At 46.4% G+C, this 21753-nt stretch overlaps 1 protein-coding gene across 1 annotated transcript in view; it reads right to left on the bottom strand.

Moving 5' to 3' along the window:
* Positions 1–13955: 13955 nt before the first annotated feature.
* The window catches only part of NGFR (nerve growth factor receptor), a 68453-nt gene continuing 60655 nt past the window's right edge, over positions 13956–21753 (bottom strand). Inside the window, exon 7 of the mRNA XM_081838047.1 lies at positions 13956–19747. Within this exon, the coding sequence (XP_081694173.1) occupies positions 19446–19747 (302 nt within the window). The 3' untranslated portion in view covers positions 13956–19445. The remainder of the gene's footprint in view (positions 19748–21753) is intronic.

Raw genomic sequence — 21753 nt, 5'->3', positions numbered from 1 at the left:
TCTAAAAGTAAACATGCCCACCTCTACTGCTCTCGATACACATCTGCAACCATTTCTTTCTAAGTCCCTTGCTTATGCCATTCCCATCGTCATTAGCCAATCTGCCCTAGGGAGGAAATTCATTTCTGACTTCAAGATACTGTAATCAATCAGGCGGCGAATGTGAGTTTTAAAACAACAACAACAAACACCTAAGGCCTGCAAACTTTAATTAGTTTAATTGGTAGATTAATCAACTGAAGCTTTAATTGGCTAAGCTACGGGGGGCAATTTTAATCAGTGAGTCTGAGACTTAAGGGTACAGATGTTGACTTGTAGATGCAATTTTGCCTCTGATGGGTTGCCATGACAGGGCATGGAAAATAAAATATCAAAGATGGCTTTCCCTTCTAAATGTATTTATGGTGGGCAAGTCAATCAATAGGTGCTTCACTTCGATAGCTCAGAAGCGCTACCCTGTTTCCAGGCACTGGGAAACAAGAGCGGGGTGTGAGACATTGCTGTAGTCAAACCAACCATAGATGCCAACTCCTAAGGACTGAGGCACTTTGGATCCCCCCAATGTCTTTTTTAAAGGGGGACGGGGGCCCCATTGTTCAGAGCGTGGAGGAGGGCGAATGCGGAGCCAGGTGCGGCATGGTTCCTCCTCCTGGCTGGGGACAGCTTCCCCATCTTCCCCTTGCGAAGCAGGGGGAGGAGAGGACAGGGGCTGCCGTCCACTGGGGCCGTGCTGCCACCATGTTCGGATCCACCCCCTGGCTCCTCACGACATTGTTCGTGTGACATCAGGACATCACGTTGTGCCCCTACAACCTTTTCCAGAAGTTGGCGCCTCTGAAATCCATGCTTTGCCAAACAGGCACATGAAAGGGTCGAGGCTCACAGCTTTCCTGAAAAATTTGCTAGAGAACGCTCCGTACGATCACTTTCTTTTTCTACCTTGGCAGGAAGCTGTCACACTACTTACTTCTTTCCTGCTGGGCCACCTCTCTCTTTCTTCATGCTTCCAAACTGACAACAACAAGAACAACAACAACAATTTATTATTTATACCCTACCCATCTGGCTGGGCTTCCCCAGCCACTCTGGGTGGCTTTCAACAAAATATTAAAATACTTCTCGGTCCCAAATTTGAGACTGTACTATGAAGCCTCGTGCCTTTGCTGGCTTAGAGAATGGATTACCTTAAAAAATACAGATCTGCTAGACTTAGAAGGCTTCGATTTAAGATTCAGTTGGCATGCTTATCTCTGGCAGAATAAGGAAAAGGTGCATAAAGGCTTCTCAAATCATATTATCAGAGGAACATTGTTAGAAGCATGGGAAAAGAATAGAAAACTGTTGGAAAAAAATACCCCCTGGTTGCTATCGCCTATTAATATTTTAACTATTAAAAAAATAAACATAGAAGGTGAGAGATGGACCTATGAAGATCTCCTGGAAAGATCAAAAAGAGGATGGAAAATTAGACCATACGAAGAGTTAAAAATCAAATTAACAGGCTGGTTGCAGTATCATCAAATTAATGCCTTATGGAAGGAAGATAAAAAGATCGGGATGAATGAGAAAAAAATCTAAGTTCCAGGTAGAGATAATAGAAAGTAAAACCAAACTGCTATCTAAAATGTATAATCAGCTATTAGAATGGGACACCAAGGACGAAGAGGTCAAGGATGTTATGGTAAAATGGGCAATAGACATCGGATATAATTTGGATTTTGACAAATGGACGAGGTTGTGGACTAAAGGAATGAAATTTACAGCCTGCACTACCCTTAGAGAAAATATGGAAAAGATGATGTACCGTTGGTACATCACTCCTGTGAAATTGCAAAAAATGTATAAGACTGGAGATAAAAGGTGTTGGAAGTGTAAAACCAAAGAAGGAAGTTTCTACCACATGTGGTGGAAGTGTGAAGAAATTAAAAAAAAAATGGGAATCCATATACAACGAATTGAAAAAAATACTTAAATACACTTTTGTTAAAAAGCCCAAAGCCTTCCTTCTGGGAATGATCGGAGACGAGATTAAGAAAGAAGGTCATATAATGTTTCAATATGCAACTGTAGCTGCCAGAATCCTGTTAGCACAAAATTGGAAAACCCCAAATAACCCGACTGTTAAAGATTGGCAAAATAAATTATTTGAATATATGGATTTGGCAAAAATGACGCAGAATATCAGACACCAAAAAGGTACAAAGTTTATTGACGATTGGACTAAATTTATAACATACATGGAAACAAATTCTAGAGATATAAAAATCACAGTAGGTGTAATATAATCCTTGCGATGTGTAGATGATATAAAATGAAAACTGCAGAATGGAATTATTATTTACATAACCCAAAACCGAGATGGAGGGAAGTCAACCATTATTTGTTGTTAACTAATGTTTGTCTTCTGGTCTGTTCATGTTTTTTGTTTTGGTTGATGTTTTCTTTTTTCTTTGGTGTTTGTTTGTTTATTTTATTTTTTTCCGTTGTTTGGTTATAGAAAATGAATAAAAAGAATTTTTTAAAAAAATATATTAAAACACAGTAATGCATCAAACGCTTCCCTAAACAGGGTTGCCTTCAGATGTCTTCTAAAAGTCTGGTAGTTGTTGTTCTCTTTGACATCTGGTGGGAGGGCGTTCCACAGGGCGGGCGCCACTACCGAGAAGGCCCTCTGCCTGGTTCCCTGTAACTTGGCTTCTCGCAGTGAGGGAACTGCCAGAAGGCCCTTGGCACTGGACCTCAGTGTCTGGGCAGAACGATGGGGGTGGAGACGCTCCAGGTCTCAGATATGTTTTCAGACATGTTTACAGACATGCCTCACACCACCAGCATCAAGTTCGGGGACCCCTGCCCTAAGGCACCAAGGTAAATGTCCATCATCCACTTTTGCCTCTGACCTCACCAACCTGTGGCCTCCGGAAGGTTGCTCTTGAAGAAACATGACCTCGGGTCATGAAAAGTATCCCCCAGCAGTCCCAAGTACATGTTTGTGCGGTTGGCCATTTTGACACACGTCCAGTGAAATATCCAAAGCTCCAGGACTGGCAGTCCAGCTCCCACCCTCCGAAGCCCTAAACCTCTCTAGTCTTAGACTCTGCATAAGGTAAAGGTAAAGGGACCCCTGACCATCAGGTCCAGTCTTGTCCAACTCTGGGGTTGCTGCGCTCATCTCGCTTTATTGGCTGAGGGAGCTGGCATACAGCTTCCAGGTCATGTGGCCAGCATGACTAAGCCACTTCTGGCGAACCAGAGCAGCGCATGGAAACGCTGCTTACCTTCCCGCCAGAGCGGTACCTATTTATCTACTTGCACTTTGAGGTGCTTTTGAACTGCTAGGTTGGCAGGAGCAGGGACCGAGCAATGGGAGCCCACCCCGTCGCAGGGATTCGAACCGCCGACCTTCTGATTGTCAAGTCCTAGGCTCTGTGGTTTAACCCACAGCGCCACCCACGTCCCCGAAGCCCCAACCGTCTCTAGTCTTAGATTCTGCATACATTGCTTCAGGACACAAGCAGCCTGAAAGGCAGCTTTCTCCAACACAGAGAGGTCACACCCAGCGCCAACAAGCGTAGGTGTACATGTTTTCTAGCCAGATCTCCCTCCCTCTCTCCTTCCCTCCACTCCACGAGGTGATTCCAAGTAGCCTTCATATACCCCCCCACAGCTCTCCCCTTGTTCTTATCTCTCCCTGTTCACATCCCTGCTCCCCACCAATTACTTTCACCCATCATGTCTTACTGAGTCATGCTCTGCTTCTGCCAAGCCCCTCCAGGCATCTGGCACAGACTCTGCAAGGAGTGGTTTTGCACACTGGCATTTACGAGGGATGCCAGGCAAGGCTTTGCTTTCTCTGGAAAAAGGCAGAGCGCTTCCCCTTTCGGGAAGGCATTCTTTCCACGCTCCCTTTTTCGCTCGGCCTCCGCAGTCTTCAGGGGTGGGCAGAGAGCATAAGGGCGGGGGGAGGAAGGTTTTCTCCTTAAATTTTATATTCGCTAAATTATCTGCCTTTTCGTTTTTGGCTGGCTTCCTAGTCTGTTGTGGCACATAGCAGAAGTGGGTTGAGACTGGGCAATGGTGCTTGTCAGTTAAAATGTCTCTATTTATTTGTTTACAGTATTGCATTTATATTAGGGTTGCCATATTTCAAAAAGTGAACATCCAGACCTTTCTGGCCAAAGTTGTTGGGCTTTTTTTTAGTTTTGCCCAAAGTCGCTGAGCCCTTTTTAAGGGTACTCGCCAATATCTACACTTCCGACATGGGTTGCCATCAGTCCGGATTTTCCCAGACATTTCAGCAATTTCCACCCAGACACTGTTTTCCCAGCAATGCAGGGAAATTCCGGACATATGGCAACCCTAATTTATATGCCACCATTTTGTCTAAGGAGTTCAAGTCAGCATACATGGTTCCTCTCTCCTCATTTCACAGCCCTGAGAGGTAGGTTAGGCTGAGTGGTGGTGGCTGGCTCGATACAGTGGTGTAGCAGGGGGGGCACGGGGGGGGGGCGGTTGCCCCGGGTGCAAAATTGTTAGGGATGCAACATTCCGACACCCTGATCTGCCTCGATATAGCTGCACGCTTCCATCCCTGGGACGCGTCATCTGCAAATGTGGCAAAGGCAAGATAGAAACCCGTTTTCGAGTCAAAATCTGGCCAAATGGAAGCTTTACATATGAATGACAGGTGCTGGGGACAGGCAGGAATAAAAACCGATTTAAGCGTCACATTCAATAAGAAAGGAAGCAGCTTAAGAATGCCAGCCGTTAATTTGAGAACACGATGCTGGCTTGGAAATCAAACAGATCGAAGAGCATCCATTGCAAATCTAACGGGGGACTTTCAGATGTGTCTCCCTTTTTGCTCTACCCACTGCCATCCTCTGCGGCAGAAACAGGAGTCCCCTTTCTGCCATTCTCCACAGCTCGGAGGAAAAGCTTTAATGTGGAGCGATATTGTCCAGCAAGTGAAATTGGCAATCAATCCTGTCTTCCATGACCTTTAATTCTTTCCTCTGCTTCAGTTGTGGGAAAAAGGAAAGGGATTATTTATTTAGTCCAGAGGATATATGTCTGTGTGCATAAGTGTGTGTGTGTGTGTGTGTGTGTGTATTATATATATATATGGAGTCCAACTTGGTTTCTTTCCAAATGGCATCAGGGACCTACAGAATCCCGTCGGCTTGGCAGGAGGTGAAAACCCGGAAACGGAGGATTTTATTTCTGGCTTTTTTACAATGAGAAAGTGCCTTACGCTGGTGCAGTGTGGGAGTTTTATTCCCAGCCCAAATTTTAAAAAGTGGACTGAGAAGGAGGTGAGAACATATCCGATGCTTGGTTCCTGTTGCCCATAGCTGTTCCTTTTCAACTCTGGCTCCTTGTGGAGAGAGAAAGAGCTCACTCTGAAGCAAAGTTTCCATGAAATCCAAACGTTACTGGCCCCTACCGTCCCTTGTGCCCAAAATGCAATTTACCATCGGAAGACCAGTGCTTTCGTATGGGTTTGTTGTACCCCACATATTGAAGCCTGTTAGAATCATAGAATTGTATAGTTGGAAGGGACTCAATGCCGTACATTTAAGGCACATTCAAGACATATTCCAAGCACATGACTTTCCCCAAAGAATCTTGGGAGCTGTAGTTTACCCAACACAGAGCCACAATTCTCAGCACCCTTAAACAAATTATAGTTCCCAGGGTTCTTTGAGGGGAAACAAAGTGCCTTAAATGTGTATTGAATGCTCTTGAAATGTATTGTGTGGTTTGGAATGCAGACAAGGGATAAAGACTCCCTACTTCATGCTGATGCTTCCCTTATGTTGTAACATTGATGTAAAATCCCTCCACAAATCCAGTGTTTTCTATGAAGCTCTTGGTTCAATCCCGTAATTCCCAGGCCCTAATGCAGGGATGAAGAACCTGCAGTCCTCCTGATATTGTGGGAGTACTATTTTGTCAGATAGCCCCCCCCTTTTTTTTTTTTGCCAAGCAATGTTCCCTAACCTGTTGCTCTTTTGTAAGCTGCTTTGAATAATATACGCATGTCTATGCATGCTTTACCCAGCATATGCAGTTCTGTACACATAATTGGCTGCTGAGCCACACTGCAAATTTCAGGAAACAGTGAATTTCGAAGGGTGTTTCTGTTCCGCTTTGTGTGTTGAAGTTAAGTTCTGCAGCAATTTTTAAATTTAAGCAAAACTTACATAGTGCAGCACGGGGACTCAATTGTTGATTGATTGATTGATTGATTGCCCACCATTTACCCTAAGGAAACCAGGGTGGGCTACGGCATTAAAAACAATAATAAAAACCTGCACCAAGTAATACAATGTAAAGCAACAATGAAATTAAAGTTGCATTAGACATATAATACACACAAAAATGGCAGGTACTTTTTTTGCATATCATTTAGCATATAATTAGGCTTTAAAAAAAAAATATGCACAAGCAGCCCAGACCTAAGCAGGCATCTGACGAAAGTAGTGGTGTGATATGAGTAAAGCACAGCTGAGTTGGAACTGCCAAAAGGCTGTGTATAAATCAATTTTAACCAGATTCCCCACCTCACTCCTAACCATTTCATTTCCATTACAGGGCAATGTATAAAAGCCAGAAAGGGTGGCTTACAGAAGGAATCACACATTTGGGATGATGGCTCAGTCTGTAGAGCACGAGACTCTTAATTTGGGTTGTGGGTTGTGGGTTGTGGGTTCGAGCCCCACGCTGGGCACAAGATTCCTGCATTGCAGGGGGTTGGGCTAGAGATGACCCTCGATGTCCCTCCCTTCCCAATTCTATGGTGTCTTCCTCCGCATCTGTCTACCCCGGTTAAATGTCAAAACAGCGCAGTCCGTCGCATCACAACACATCAAGGGCAACGCACCGGTATGCTTCCCAAGAGCCCCGCCTTGCGTGAGTCATTGAAATTTAAACTCTTCCAACGGAGCTTAAATTACATACCCTGCAGGTAAGAAAAAGAGCTGACAATATGCTATGCTAATCATGCAAGCAGCAAAGACGCAGGAGGTGTCACACCCATGTGCTGTTTTTCTGAAGAACACCACCTACTCCTTCAGGTTTAATTTCCTTTGCATGTATGTGCAAAACAGCAAATCACACAGGGACAGCCGCACCTCTCCACCCAAAAGTAACCCCAATACTTAGCGTTACTCTATCGAGCTTGGACCCCGCCTAACTAAGGCTGCATGCCCACATACGGCCATAATAATACATTTTCCAGTTGCATAGGATTCCTGTACTGAAAGCATAGAGCGTGAAAGGGCATGCCTGGGGTGGAAGGGGTTAAAGGCCCATTGATTCCAATGCTCCACTTTCCATTGTAGCCAACCAGATAGGAAGCCCACATGAAGGTCATTTTGTGCCCCTACTGTCAGGGCTCAGGGAACCCTATCTCTCCCCCTGTGGCAGCCAAAAAGGCAGATAACACAAAGAGTCCTTACCATGAAATTTATTAAGATTCACAGAGAGAGAGAAAGGAATGTAGTCTTGATGCCATGATGGCAATGCTCCAAGTAAAGTCCCACCCCCCTACGTCGTCCCTAGTCTATGTCATCCCTGTGCCGGCCAATCTGAACTTTCTGCCTCTGAGCTCTCTGCCAGCCAATCTGAACTTTCTGCCTCTGAGCTCTCTGTTCAATGCCCACCTGGTCCTTGGTGTTGGGATATTCCGTTCCACCTTAAGGAACAGGCATGGTTGTTGTGTGTCACATGTCTGTTTACACTCCAGCACAGCTTGCTGGGAACTTCCTTTTGTGTATAGCTTTAGCTTTAGCCGTTTTGCTTTGGACACGAAGCAGATCAGACATGTTTCCTTTTGTCCTGCTGTACGCTGAATAAACTGCTTGTAAATATGCTCACACAGCCTCTCCTGCCACTTCTGTTTGTGCAGTGTTTACTCTGCTGAGTAGCATGCCCCAGCTGCTGAAGCTCGGGTCGCAGATTCATGCTGCACCAAGGACTGGAGTTTGCCTGGCACACCGGCCAGTGGTCTGGAGCCAGCTGGGGGCCTGCCAATTGCCCCTGTTTCCTTGGTTGCATGCCAACACTTGGGGGGGGGGTCAGGAATGCTCTCCAAGGACACTGAGTCTGTCAGCTGTCTCTCCCCTGGTGCTGCTTCTTCTTCCTGCTGTTCCTCTTCCAATATTTCCCAGCTTCTCCCCTCTGCAGCCTCTGAACTATGCCCTTCTGCAAACCACTGTTCTAAATCTATACTGTCCTCCTGTTCTCAGGAAGGTGCAGGAAGGGGGGGCAGTTCCCACCATTCCTCCTCAGTCCAGCCATACACTTACACCCATAACTACTGTTTGGTGTCCAGGGAGCTCTCAAGCAGTGCATGTGAGCAACAACACTCTCCTGTGTAGGAATGGATTTAGGCTGTAGGAGCTGTTATTTACACTGGTGCCTCGTAAGACGAAATTAATTCGTTCCACGAGTTGCTTCGTCTTGCGATTTTTTCGTCTTGCGGAGTGCGGATTCCCCGGGTATTAACAGTTTTACGAAAAAGGAAGCAAACCAGCAAGACATTTTCGTCTTGCGAAGCAAGCCCATAGGGAAATTCGTCTTGCGAAGCACCTTGAAAAACGGAAAACCCTTTTGTCTAGAGAGTTTTTCGTCTTGCGAGGCATTCGTCTTGCAGGGCACCACTGTAGTTATATAGCCTTCCTTGTCGTGTGAGTGAGATGAACAGAGCACCATTCTATGCAGCTTTAAACTTGGAAACTAGGAGAAGGTTGATTTACAATGGTATAACATATATACAATGGTATAACATATCATCTCCCTCTTAAAAATAACAATCACGCATACACACACATTTTGTGAAGGAGCAAAAGTAATATAGTAGTCTCATCCTCTTAATATAGAGGTGTGATACGTCTGGAATTTCCCAGACATATCCAGGATTTGTCCACTGAAAATAGCGTCCAGGCAGAATTTTCAGTATTCAGTTAAAATGTATGGGGAAATCTGGGCATAGGGCAGTCCATATCGGAAGTGTTGAATTTTTTTGGCGAATTTCCTTTAAAAATAGCTCCAAAATATTTTGCAATAAAAGCTCAACAACTTTGGCCAAAACAAACAAAACAAGCTCAACAACTCCCCCCCCTCCCCAAAGCTCACTTTTTGAAATATGGCAACCCTAATGTAGTATTTACTTACATAACCTAGGTCTTGGAACAGTAGTCACTGTAGCAAAATGAAGGCAGGTTTATAACTACTATCTAAGTTACAAAAGTACAAAATCTAAGTTCAAAATGGTTTCTAAGCTGCAGAGCTCAGACATGCACCCTTCTACCCGAACACTGAGGTCCAGCTCAGAGCAGGAGAAAGCAAGCTTGCTCCAACTTCCATGTGGCAGCCCTTCAGATATTTGAAGACGGCTATATTTTCTCTCATCTCCTTTTCCAGGTTAAATATACCCAGGTCATTCAACCGTTCCTCATAAGGCTTGGTATCCAGCCCCTTGATCGTCTTGGTTGCCCTCCTCTGTTTTTCGCCCCTACTCTGCATCTGCTCAGAGGCCCTCTTTCCTTCCTGCATCTGAGGGCAAAACCCTGGTATTAAAAGCAGTTTCAGACCAAACTTCAAGCGCCAGTCTCTATTGCTTAATCTGACCTGGGTCTTCACCGCAGCTTAGGCCAAGAGCGACAAGGGACCACCGTACCCTGCGCCGACATTTCCCCACCACATCAAGCTTCACTTGCCCCCATGTTTATAAAGACACCAAGACAGGCCTTTGGGGAGCAGAGTTTGACTCCGGTCTGGCACCCAGCCGGAATGTGCAAATGTCCTGCTTTGCATTATTGGGGAATGTATGCTGCCTTCCACATGTGGCGGACAGATTGCGCCTGGGGGCATGGGGTGGTGAGCAGGCTGCTCTGCTCCAGCTTCTGATGCGTGGAGCTTGCATCCCTTCCCTCCCCGCCTTTTCCTCCCCCTCCCCACTCCGAGTGGGAGGGGGGCATCAGGAGGTGAATCTTTGTTCTTCAATTGCCAGGAACTTTTCTCAGATAACAGGAGCTTACTCTGGACACAGCAGCCCATGGCTTTCTGCTGTTGTCGCTTTCTCCAAACCTTTGTTTCTCCCTTTGCATTTCCCCATGGGAGGATGTGATGTGGCAGCTAGACTGGTGACTGGGAATGGCCACCAAGACCACATAAAACCGGTCCTGAAAGAGCTACATTGGCTTCCAGCACGTTTCTGAGCACAATTCAAAGGCTTGGTGCTGACCTTTAAAGCCCTAAATGGCCTTGGCCCAGTATACCTGAAGGAGCGTCTCCACCGCCATCGTTCAGCCCAGACACCGAGGTCCAGCGCTGAGGGCCTTCTGGCGGATCCCTCCCTGTGAAAAGGCAGAGGGCCTTCTCAGTGGTGGCACCTGCCCTGTGGAATGCCCTCCCATCAGATGTCAAGGAAATAAACAACTATCTGATTTTCAGAAGACATCTGAAGGCAGCCCTGTTTAGGGAAGTTTTTAATATTTGATGTTTTATTGTGTTTTTAATATTCTGTTGGGAGCCAGGTGGGCGGGGTATAAATAATAATAATAATAATATATGTTCCAGGACAGCTGAAAGGTGTTTCTTTGTCTACCTGGATAGCTCAGTTGGTTAGAGCAGGGTGCTGATAACGCCAAAGTTGCAGGTTTGATGCCCGATCGGAGACCTAGGGCCAGTCGCTGCCTCTGAGCCCAACCTACACCACAGGGTTGTTGTGGGGATTCACTGAGGAAAGGGAGAGTGTCACCTTCAGGAGAAAAGAGGAACCAGGGTGGAGGTGGTGACATAGATATCTGGCAGGAGATCAGTGTGGGGTGCTGATCCGGGACATTATAAAACCAGAGCTGTTTGTTTTCTTTGGAATAAAAGTAGTCAGGTTATGCTTTTAAAAAGAGGGGCATTTATCTTAACAGAGGGATGGGGAAGCAGTTGTGCTCCAGATGTTGTTGGACTACAACTCCCATCAGCCCTGGTCAGGGATGATGGAGTTTGTAGTCAAATGAAATCTGTAGGGTCATAGGGAGGACAACTTCTCTGTCATGGCATGTAGTTTGAGATACGAGAGAGGGGGCAAGAGAGAGACAGACACACACACACACACAGAGAGAGAGAGAGAGAGAGAGAGAGAGAGAGAGAGAGAGAGAGAACACATGCTTCCCCATGAGCACTTTTGGAATTTCTGAGGGTGTGTAAACACCAGATTTTGGCATTGTCACCAGTGTGTCAGATGTTGCATGGATAAGTCTCTGCCTGCAGAAAGTTTTATTACATTTATTTATATCTCTGTTTATATCCTGCTTTTCACCCACTCCAAGGTACTCAAAGCAATGTACATGGATGTCTCTGCCCTTCCCCATTTAAAACTCACAGCAACCCTGTGAGGTAGGTCAGGCTGAGAGCTAGGGACCTGCCCAGGCCAAGACCCCGCCATAAGAGCTTCACGGCTGAATGGGGATTGGAGCCTGGGCCAACCTGGCACTCTGACCCAGTGACATAGCGTGGGTTGCTGGCGCCCGGGGCCGTGCAGAGGGAAGAAAACGGATGGGGTATGCATGCGCTTTCAACTGCCTAGCGGCATCTGCGTCCCCCAGGAGATCGCAGCTGCAGAGATGAGAAAAGAAGTGTCTGTAGAGTCGTCTGTAGAGGTCACTTCCTGGTTCGCATGGAGAAGCTGTTTTCAACAGAGTCCAGCGACGGAAGAGCACAGCTGTACTGAGGCAGCACCAGGTGTTGAAATTTTGCGCCCTCTAACAATTTGGGGGCCCCCACGCTACACCACTGCTCTGACCACCGCTCCACGCTAACTGCCAAAAGTAATGGTGGGCATTTTCACCTGTCACAAGCTGAGTTCAAGAAACAGTGCTATTTTTCTAGAAAAAGAGGTGCTAGAACTCACCCTGAACGCCTCCCTTGTTCTCTTAGAATGGCAATGGCATCCACCCCAGAAGGGCCGGAACTGAGTTCTGGCAAGTTCCGGCAGGGAAAAAACCAGCAACCTTGGAAATAACTGAGGCTGAAAGCACCTCTGAGCCTGTGCAGAGGGCGCCCCAAGCAAAAGCACAACAAGCCCTCCCCCACATCTGGGAGAATGAAAGACTCCCGGTTTCAGACCTGAGCTTGTAAATTGTTGAGTCGGGATCGTGACACCGAATTAAACAACCTTGGCTATCTCTCGACGTGTAAACAAGACGTAAAACGAAACTCTCCTTTCAAACACAGAACATCTGGTGAGCTGCTTCTCCACCCCCTCCTGCTGCCACTACCAGCTCTTGCCATTTATGCTTGGGGTTTAAGAGGAAGTAGGTGAAAATAAGTACTTGCCTAACATCAGTTACAATTCAGGCTGAGGCCAGTGGTTTGGTTGCCTTCTCCACCAGCTCTTCGTGTAAGTTACTTCAAACATTATTTTTTGGGGGTTTCTGGGTAGCAGGAGAAGAGTGCCCCAAATGTATATACGCACACACACTCAGCCCTGGAGCTTGTTTTAAAATCAGGGGCTCAGACTTCAGGGCCTTGCAATGGACAAGAACCCCTCTGAACATGTACAGAGCGCTTCTTCTTCATTACGGTTAGCAAGTTTCCATAGCCAGTGCCCCTCGCCTTTAGGCCTAGAAGGGAGTCACAAAGATCACAATTATTCCCATCACCTTTTAACTACAATTCCCAGGATTCCTTGGGGGTAAGCAATGTGCTTTAAATGTTTGGTGTGGATGGGACTCTACTCAGAGGTTGGCTTTGAGCATTGCTCAGGGAATTTACAGGTGGCCTCTGTGATGCCCACCCTCCAGCCAGCCCCATGGCGTCCCCAGTAACACAACAGGCAAGCACACAGGTGACGCAGACATGCCTACACACAAGGGGAGTTTATGCCATGCCCTGTTGCATGCTCCTTGTTCAGGGAGGAACTATTTTCAGCACTGGGCCTGGATAAAAGTATCAAAAGCACCTGCTGCCGAACAAATTTGGACCTGATACAAGACCAGACCAGCCAAGGAGTGCATGCTCTGTCCACATGATGCTGAGCTCTTTGGACAAAGAGAAGGTGGCAGATGCAAAGAATAAAATGACTATTGTGTTATTGTGTGAAACTGCAGGGATGTGGGTGGCGCTGTGGGTTAAACCACAGAGCCTAGGACTTGCCGATCAGAAGGTCGGCGGTTCGAATCCCCGCGACGGGTTGAGCTCCTGTTGCTCAGTCCCTGCTCCTGCCAACCTAGCAGTTCGAAAGCACATCAAAGTGCAAGTAGATAAATAGGTACCACTCCAGTGGGAAGGTAAACAGCGTTCCCGTGCACTGCTCTGGTTCGCCAGAAGTGGCTTGGTCATGCTGGCCACATGACCCAGAAGCTGTACGCCGGCTCCCTTGGCCAATAAAGCGAGATGAGCGCCGCAACCCCAGAGTCGGCCACGACTGGGCCTAACAGTCAGGGGTCCCTTTACCTTTATGAAACTGCAAAGGGGCTTGCCCTTGGAGAGACTGACCTCCAGCCAGCCATACGCCAGTCCCGGGGAAATTCATAACACCGGTTCATCAATTATGGCAAATGTGCTTGAACATGTCTATTAGTCAATGCAAGCAAAAGGGGGTCCAGATCATCTATCCCTAAGAGCAAACATCTGTGTCTGAACTGGACCATCTAGAAGAGATTTATGCACATTGACTATGTTTACCTAAATCTGCTCAGTTTGTTTATTTTGATTGCAAAGTAAACTTGGAGGGGGCTGCAGAATTTAGAAGGCATTTTTTGGGGGGGTAGGGGGTAGGTGGGTTGTCAGTTTTGTACAACGAGGGGGAGGAATGTGAAATCGTAAGCTGTTTGGAGAGCAGCAGAATCAGGCAGGGAAAAGGAGAACAACAGGCTGAGACTTGTCCGAGCTGAAAATAAAACCTGCCTCTTCCTCTGCTGGATTGCTGGAAGACACGTGAGACACAAACGGACACAGGTACACATATTTATTCACATCTGAACAGTACACAGTTACAGTTGTCCACGCAGCCACTACAACATCATCTAAAGTCATCTTTCGCCCCCTCCCCCGCTGTCCCCTTGGAGTCATCCACCCATGCAAACTGAAAAGCTAGGGGGAAAGGGGCCTTTCGGACAATCACCGTGAAACCTACTGACCAATCCAATTGCTTCTATTACAGAAATGTTTATTATTGGTAAAGACTGTTTTAATAAACTGGCATTTGTATTACAAGCAAACCACGGGACAGGGAGACAAGAGTATTAACAAAATAGAAACCCCACGCATCGCAACAAAGAAATGTAAAATATAGGCAGCGATTTTTATTTTTTTTAAGGTACTAACTTTGGCTATTTCCTTTTTCTTTTATAATACTTTTCTCTCTCGCGCACGCGCTTTCTTTCTAGCTGTGAAATTCTGAGTCAGATTTAGAAATATGCCAACCAAGTTTTGTGGGGAAATGTAGCTTTCCAATGTTTTCCCCCCTCTTTCTTTCATGCAAAATACCTTTAGAAACTTAAGCATGGATCTGATATAGAAGACTCTTCTCCATGTGAAATCAGCTTATTCAACATCAGTGTCCATTTTGCAACCACGTTCTGTATAACCCGCCACTCCCCATCTTCCCCTGTCTCATAGTTGGTTCTCAGCTTAAGAATTTACCATCTGTTGACTTATCGGGTGGGGGGCAAAACACACACATTTGGCTTTCTTCTCCAAAGGCACACATGTTCTCATGAATTTAAGATTGAGGAGGGCCTGCATATTCATAAGAAGAGGCCACGGACCCATCTAGTCCAGGCTCCTGTTCTCACAGTGGCCAAACAAATTCCCATGGGAATCCTCCAAGCATGAAAACAGCACTCTTCTCTTCTGTGGTTTCCAGCAATATACAGAATTCCTGGTATACTGCCTCTGATGCTGGAGATGGAACATGGCTGGGCGAGTAGCCATCAATAGCCTTAACCAGCAGGCATTGGTCTAATCCTCTTTTAAAGCCATCCAAACTGGTGGCCATCACTGCCTCTTGTGATTTCTATCAACAACAACAAAAAGGATGCTCAGTATCTTTCTGCCACGTTCAGCTGAGCAGTCATCCCGAGCTGCTCGCACAAAGGTTTCACGGAACTTCTAAACGATGCCTGCTCTTCATGAGGCAATCGTTCCGATTTATTTGCTGAGAGGTTATGCTGCTCCCCATCCACCGGTCATTTACCCTATGTGTTTTATTCCATTTATTCCCATCGCTTTCCTAACAGCACAAGGTGTGTGTTTTTAAAGGTGGATTTGCTGTGCCATGTTGACATAGCACTTATCTGCTCATCTAGCTTAGCCATGCAAAACTAAAGTTCCAGTATGAGGTGGAATCCCTCCCTCGCTCAAAATAGTGACGGTCTGGAGGCAGCCTTGATAACCGTGAGATTCCTCTTTCAGTTCCGCAACTCTGTGATCTTCCAGAGGTAGTAAACTGGGGTGTTACAGCTGGACCTGTTCCATGCTCATTTATTAATTAGAGATGATATCCGTGGCCTCTGTCCTATCAGATAAGAACACTGCCTGATTTTGCTACAAGCACAGCCTACGGTGGAGTGTACTGTTCTTCCGGCCAGGGTGGGATGGGTCCCAGAAGGAAAACAGGACTTCCTAGAATCTCTCAGCTAATGCAGCAGCTTCTGTTAAGTTCTGGCGAGTCCTTGAAACCTTTCCAGGCTCCTGTGCATAGTTCACTATCTCACTGGCAATATGGCAATGTCAGGGATTCTGTGAATGTGCAGGGAGGCCTAATGTGGCCCAGAAACATCCTCCAGGCCTCTATGCTCATCTGCAGAGGTCTTCGGTGTGCTACACAATCACTGATTTCATCAGGCATGCATGTGGAGTTTTGCACACGCACATGGAGGTCATTCCACCGGTCTGGAATTCCATGATTGCATTCTAGAATGTGGAACAGAAGGGACAGAACCATAGACTCACAGGCCAGTAGAGTTGGAAAATACCCCCCAAGGGTTATCTCATCCAACCCCCTGCAATGCAAAAATCTCAGCTTAAAGCATCCATGACAGATGGCCACCCAGCCTCTGCTTAAAAACCTCCGAGGAAGAAGAGTCCACTACCTTTCAAGGGACAAAATATTTCCAATGAAGCTTTCTGGAATTGGCAGCCCATGGTTCCGCCATCTCTATTTTAAAGAGTTTGACATCAAAGCTGTTAGTTTAGTTTGAATATATGGCACTATGCTCTCACCAACAGTGGTCAAACCTTCTCTGTTGTTCTGTTCATAGATAGTAGCTACTACAGAGCTATGCATACACTCTGGCTAGGAGTTACCACCACCAGTTTTGTCCCACCAGTGTTAGAACTACGATCAAAGTAGGGGGGGGAGGAAATGACATTGAAATTATTATTTTTATTATTATTTTTTGCATGCAGAAATAGACCCACCAAAATGGGGGAGGGGGTAATTCTACACATGATTGTCCGCAATGATCCAAATTTCACCAGTGCTTTTATCTTGCCTCTCTACTCTAAGCATGAAGATAGGATGGTGCCCCCACAAAAAAATAAAAAAATAAGGGGCATGCTTGGCTGCAGTGTGCCTCAAGGGGACAGAATGGCTCAACAGTCATGGATGGTCAAGAAGAGTCAGATTGTTTTGCATTATCTTCTTGCTTCTCTTGGGTAGCCCCTGAAATATAGGGCGCATTTCTCCAACAGAAGGAGAAGAAACGGTGTGAGAGGGAGGATCATGGTGGTTGATGGTTGAAGGACCACCCTAGAGACCTTCTGACCAAGGTTAAGATGGGGGTGGGCTATAGCTCAGTGGTAGAGCCTTGTATGTAGAACACCCCAATTCCTAATGTCTCTACCCATAAAAAAAAAAATCTGGTAGGCCTCTATCTGAACCATTGGGGGGCTGCAACCTGCCAGAGTGGACAATACTGAGATGGATAGGCCAATGGGTTGTCTAAGGATATGGCAGTTTCATGCTTTTCTTGTGTAGTCCATTCTGTTGGGAATTCCATTCCTCCGTGCTGCAGATGTGTGATTGTTGTTGTCACGCGTCTGCGTTTACATTCCACAGTGTTGGATGTCATGGGATGGGATGTTCAGATACGCTGTTTCCGTGATATTGCTTTTGCTCTTCTCTTCTCTTGCCGATGAAGAAAGTAAGAGGAGCCATGTTTTCCTTTGTCCTGTAAATAATAATCATAGTGCTTCTTATCTACGCCTCAAGCCTCACTTTCACTGTCTGCTGATATCTGCTGATACTGTGTGCAGGTGTTTACAGATACCTGTCGCACCAGTGGCTTGGGAGGAAGATTAATCACCCGAGTGGCACTTCGAAGGGAGTAACACACCATCCGTGGTGTTGATTTCCCAATACATTCTACCACTCAGGACTTGCATACTGGTTCGCCACATCTTCTGGATTTTTGTCCACCTCTTACTTAGAGATTCTGGCCATCTGATGCCAACAGCTTGTAAAGGAAGTGGTAGTCCCAGTTGTCTGACAAGAGAGAGGTTTTAAAAAATAAAAATTAATAATAAACCCTAGATAGAACTGCCACTCAGTTTTGCCTAGAGCAAATTTTCAAGGCAAATTGAGATGTTCCGGTTTAGGCAAAACACTGGAGAAATTATTGACGGAAGCAAAATGTGTTTTAACCAGAAAAGCAACCTTTCTCGGAGGGCTGCCATATACTCCTCATCACACCCAAGTGTGGGGCTGGAAAATTCTCTTGCATTCCATCCCAGCTTTCTTATGTATTGGTTTCCATCTCTTCCTAAAGCCCTTATATGTACTTCTGTGGGTGGGTGAAGAGGATCCCTTTTCTGCATAATTCCAGTCCAGAGAGACAACAGGAGCAGTGCGATGATCTCCTTTGGCAGGCTCCGCAGTGGTTCAAAATGCTGCAAACTTTCAAACATCACAAGTTCTCCACCAGGTCTACACATATCTTGTAATATATATCAAGGGGGAAGCGATGATCCCAGTTCACTTTAGTTGGCCCAATGACTTCAGGTGGATCCTCTTAACTTATGGAGACCGTCCCAGTCCCCCCCCCAACCCTTTATGTTACTTTTCGGGACCCTCTAATATTTATGAAAATGGGTGGGGATAGGGGAACACCGGCAAACCATAGAGGTTTAACACCCGACCCAAATCTAGTTCTGAGTCTTTAGCGTAGAACCAACAGCCCTCCTCTCTCCACCTTATGTATTAAGGCCACCCAGGGGGACTTTTGCTCACCCCTTTTTTAATGCAACAGAGGTAATGGCTTTAATAACCCACAGTGATAGGTTCACTAGTCTGAGGAAGAATGCAGAGCATCGCTTTTAATTATGTCTCACAAACACAACATCTGGGATAACGTCGGAGGCCAGGTTTATAGGATCACAGTGATTAATACAATTCCCACTCATTAACGACAATGTTTGCACTGTTAGTTTGTTTGCCTTGGCCAGCTCTGCTCTCTCAAGTATGGCTTATAACCCCTTTTTAAACTAGCGCTGTCCCATTTGGGGACTGGCTAGCTTTGATCAAACCCAGCAAGGGAGCTACGGGGCGAGGTTCAACGCAGCTTCACTGAACTACGAGGAATGCATCTTGAGCAAGAAAAAGAGAGATCAGGGACCAAAGACATTCTTGATGTTGCCATCAACGCATGGATAGAAACATGGATGGGGGTCTCCTCCTAAGCCTCCGTCCATATACTTTGAGGTTTGATCTTCACAGTGTCAGTTTTGACAAGCCAGAAATCACATCCTTCCTCCCCTCACAGAGACGCTCACTGAAGATAAAGTCTCCATCGTGTCCTCTTAACATCCTCATGTTCCAGATCCATATATTCATCCTCTGTCAGCCTCCTTCAAGTCCGTCGGCCACGCAACACATTCAAGCCAGGCTGCCTTTTGTATTTCTTGGCTTAGGGGAGCACAGTGCCTAAAAAGGAAGAGTCAGTGGCTGAAGATTGACAAGTACAAGTGAGGAAAGAAGATCCACAGAGACAAGGATGGAGAGGCACGTAAGATGGCCGTTCAGAGGCACCTGGAAGAGTGAGACCAAACTAGCAGCATCGACTGGGTGCAAGTTCTGCAGGACCAGCAAAATGCTGTCAATCCATTTTTTCTTGAAACACACACACACAAGCAATAACATTCGTTCCAGTTACCTTCCTCTGTTTCTTTCTCCTTTGTTTAGCATCTTACTGTCTGCTACAGGTAAGAGGTATTGGGTGAAAATACTGGGAAGGAGGAAGAAAACAACCCACAACCGACGCAGTGCATTACAGGGTTGCTCCGGTGCTCCCCAGAAACGATGGTGGCCATGGGGAGACTAAGCTCCATTTTGTTTTCCTTCATGTGTCTTCACCCCGAGAGGCATCGGTGAGGGAAAAAGCAGGGTGGGGAATCACAGAGGGGCTGGCCCGTAGGACCTCTGCCCCGCCTCCCCTGCTTCAGACTGGTGAACTGGCAGTGGACTCGCTGTAGAGGCTTTCCACAATGTCCCCCCGTTGGATTTTGCGCAAGGCGGTATAAAGGGCGTCCATCGTGGCGCTGTCTTTGCTGGACCAGTCGGAGAGGAGGGCGCGGACGGGGTACTCCTCCTGAGTGAAGGAGTCTATGTGGTCCTCCTTGTAGCCCAGCTCCCCAGCCAAGTGGCGCCAAGTCTCCTCGGTAGAACCGTTCAGCAGCTTCTCAACCTCCTCCCGCTTGTTGACAGGCAGGTTGGTGTAAAGGTTCCCGTCTCCTTTAAGGCCTGGAGTGGGGGGAACAGGGGTGGGGAGCACAAAAGGGGTTACGTAGGTATGAAGTCAACATCCAGCCCACCTCAGAAGCCAAGAAGGCCTGGATCTGTCCATGGGATAGCAGGCCTGCATCTGACCATCAGTGCCCCACTAGGAACTGAGGAAGGTGCCTTAACCCGAGTCATGCCATTGTCCCGCCGAGCTCAGAGTTGTCTACACCAAGGGCAGAGAACCTTTTCAAGCCAGAAGACCAGATATTTATCTCCCCAACCCATTGCAGGCCAAAGCTGCCTGGTGGTTGGAGTCAGTCACTTGTCAATCACCTGATGTCAGAGTATCATCAGGTTTTGCTTCTCCAGTCAGAGATGGATTTTGGTAATATGGCACCCTGACCAAGGACAAGAATTGGTGGCCCCTGACTTTGAGTAGGTATTATTATTATTATTATTATTATTATTATTATTAACTTTAGAAGATATCTGAAGGCAGCCCTGTATAGGGAAGCCTTTTTAATGTCTAATATTTTATTATGTTTTTATATATGTTGGAAGCTGCCCATAGTGGCTGGGGCAACCCAGTCAGATATTATTATTATTATTATTATTATTATTATTATTATTATTATTATTATTATTCATCCTCTCAGCTCGGCACCCAGGGGCACCATCTGTGCCACCCTAAATCTGGTGCTGCTCTGATTGTCAGGACTTCAAAGCAAACTGCAGGGTTTTCCAAACAGCCCTTTGTAAGCATCTTCACATGGGGATGTTTACAAATGGCTTTTCAACACCCCCCACACCCCCCACACTTCTCCTTTAAACTTCCATGGAGGGTTGAAGCAGAAACACAGAGGGGAACCTTGAGCAGGGGGTGCTCCTAGTGCCCAACAGCCGATGGGGGTGAGATGTCTATGTTCCCACCCCCCTCATTTCTCTTTAAGCTTCCTCGGAGTTTTGAAGGAGAAACATGGAGGGAGTTTGAAGGCTTTCTGCATTTTGAAGCACAGGCTTTCTCTCTCTCTCTCTCTCTCTCTCTCTCTCTCTCTCTCTGTTTCTCTGGCCACAGTGGCAGTAATGGTGTAGAAAGGCCCTAAGCCAAGCTGCTCTCTGAAGTGCGGTCCCCCCCATGTGTAAACTTTGAGAGGGGGCTGTTTCAGAGACCAGTTTAGCAAACTGCTTTGACAGCCTCCCATTTGGGCAAACAAAATGCCAACAGAGAAGAAGAAGAAGAGTTTGGATTTGATATCCCACTTTATCACTACCCTGAGGAGTCTCAAAGCGGCTAACATTCTCCTTTCCCTTCCTCCCCCACAACAAACATTCTGTGGGGTGAGTGGGGTTGAGAGACTTCAGAGAAGTGTGACTAGCCCAAGGTCACTCAGCAGCTGCATGTGGAGGAGCGGAGACGCGAACCCGGTTCCCCAGATTACGAGACTGCCGCTCTTAACCACTACACCACACTGGCTCTCAACAGAGAGGTGGTGGCGCCAGAAAAGAGTCTGTTGGGGTATGAAATGTGGGAGTAAGGAGTAGAATGGAGAGTGGGCCATACTTAATGGTGGGAGAATTACAATGGAAGGCAACGTATGTCGAATACAAGTGCCCCAGTCAAAGTGAAAATCAGTCTTAACCCGGGGGCGGGTATTTCTCTTCCAAATATAGGTAGAAAGATGGTGGGTGGAGGGATGGATGGAGGCAAGCATCTATTTTTAAAATAAATCTGCTACGCTCACTAATTTTCAACAATAATCATAATCAGATTTACTCATATACTAAAGAACACTAAGCTGCAATGTGTCCAGCACCATACATGGATTATATTGAATTATTGTATTAATTTGTATGCAACACAATCTATTTATAACGAAGTGGCTGTGCGAGAGGCAAGTATACAGGATTAGTTCTGTTCCATACTATTTTTTTAACCAAAAAAGAGAGAAATGTTCTAGTGGACCTAACGAATTTGGTAAAGAAATCATTGCACGGTTTTGTTTCAACTCTTCTTGATATTTGAATAA

The sequence above is a fragment of the Podarcis erhardii genome, assembly GCF_964252035.2.
Source record: "Podarcis erhardii genome assembly, chromosome: 13".
In the NCBI taxonomy this organism is placed as follows: domain Eukaryota; kingdom Metazoa; phylum Chordata; class Lepidosauria; order Squamata; family Lacertidae; genus Podarcis; species Podarcis erhardii.
This window is presented reverse-complemented; position numbering and strand designations above follow the sequence as displayed.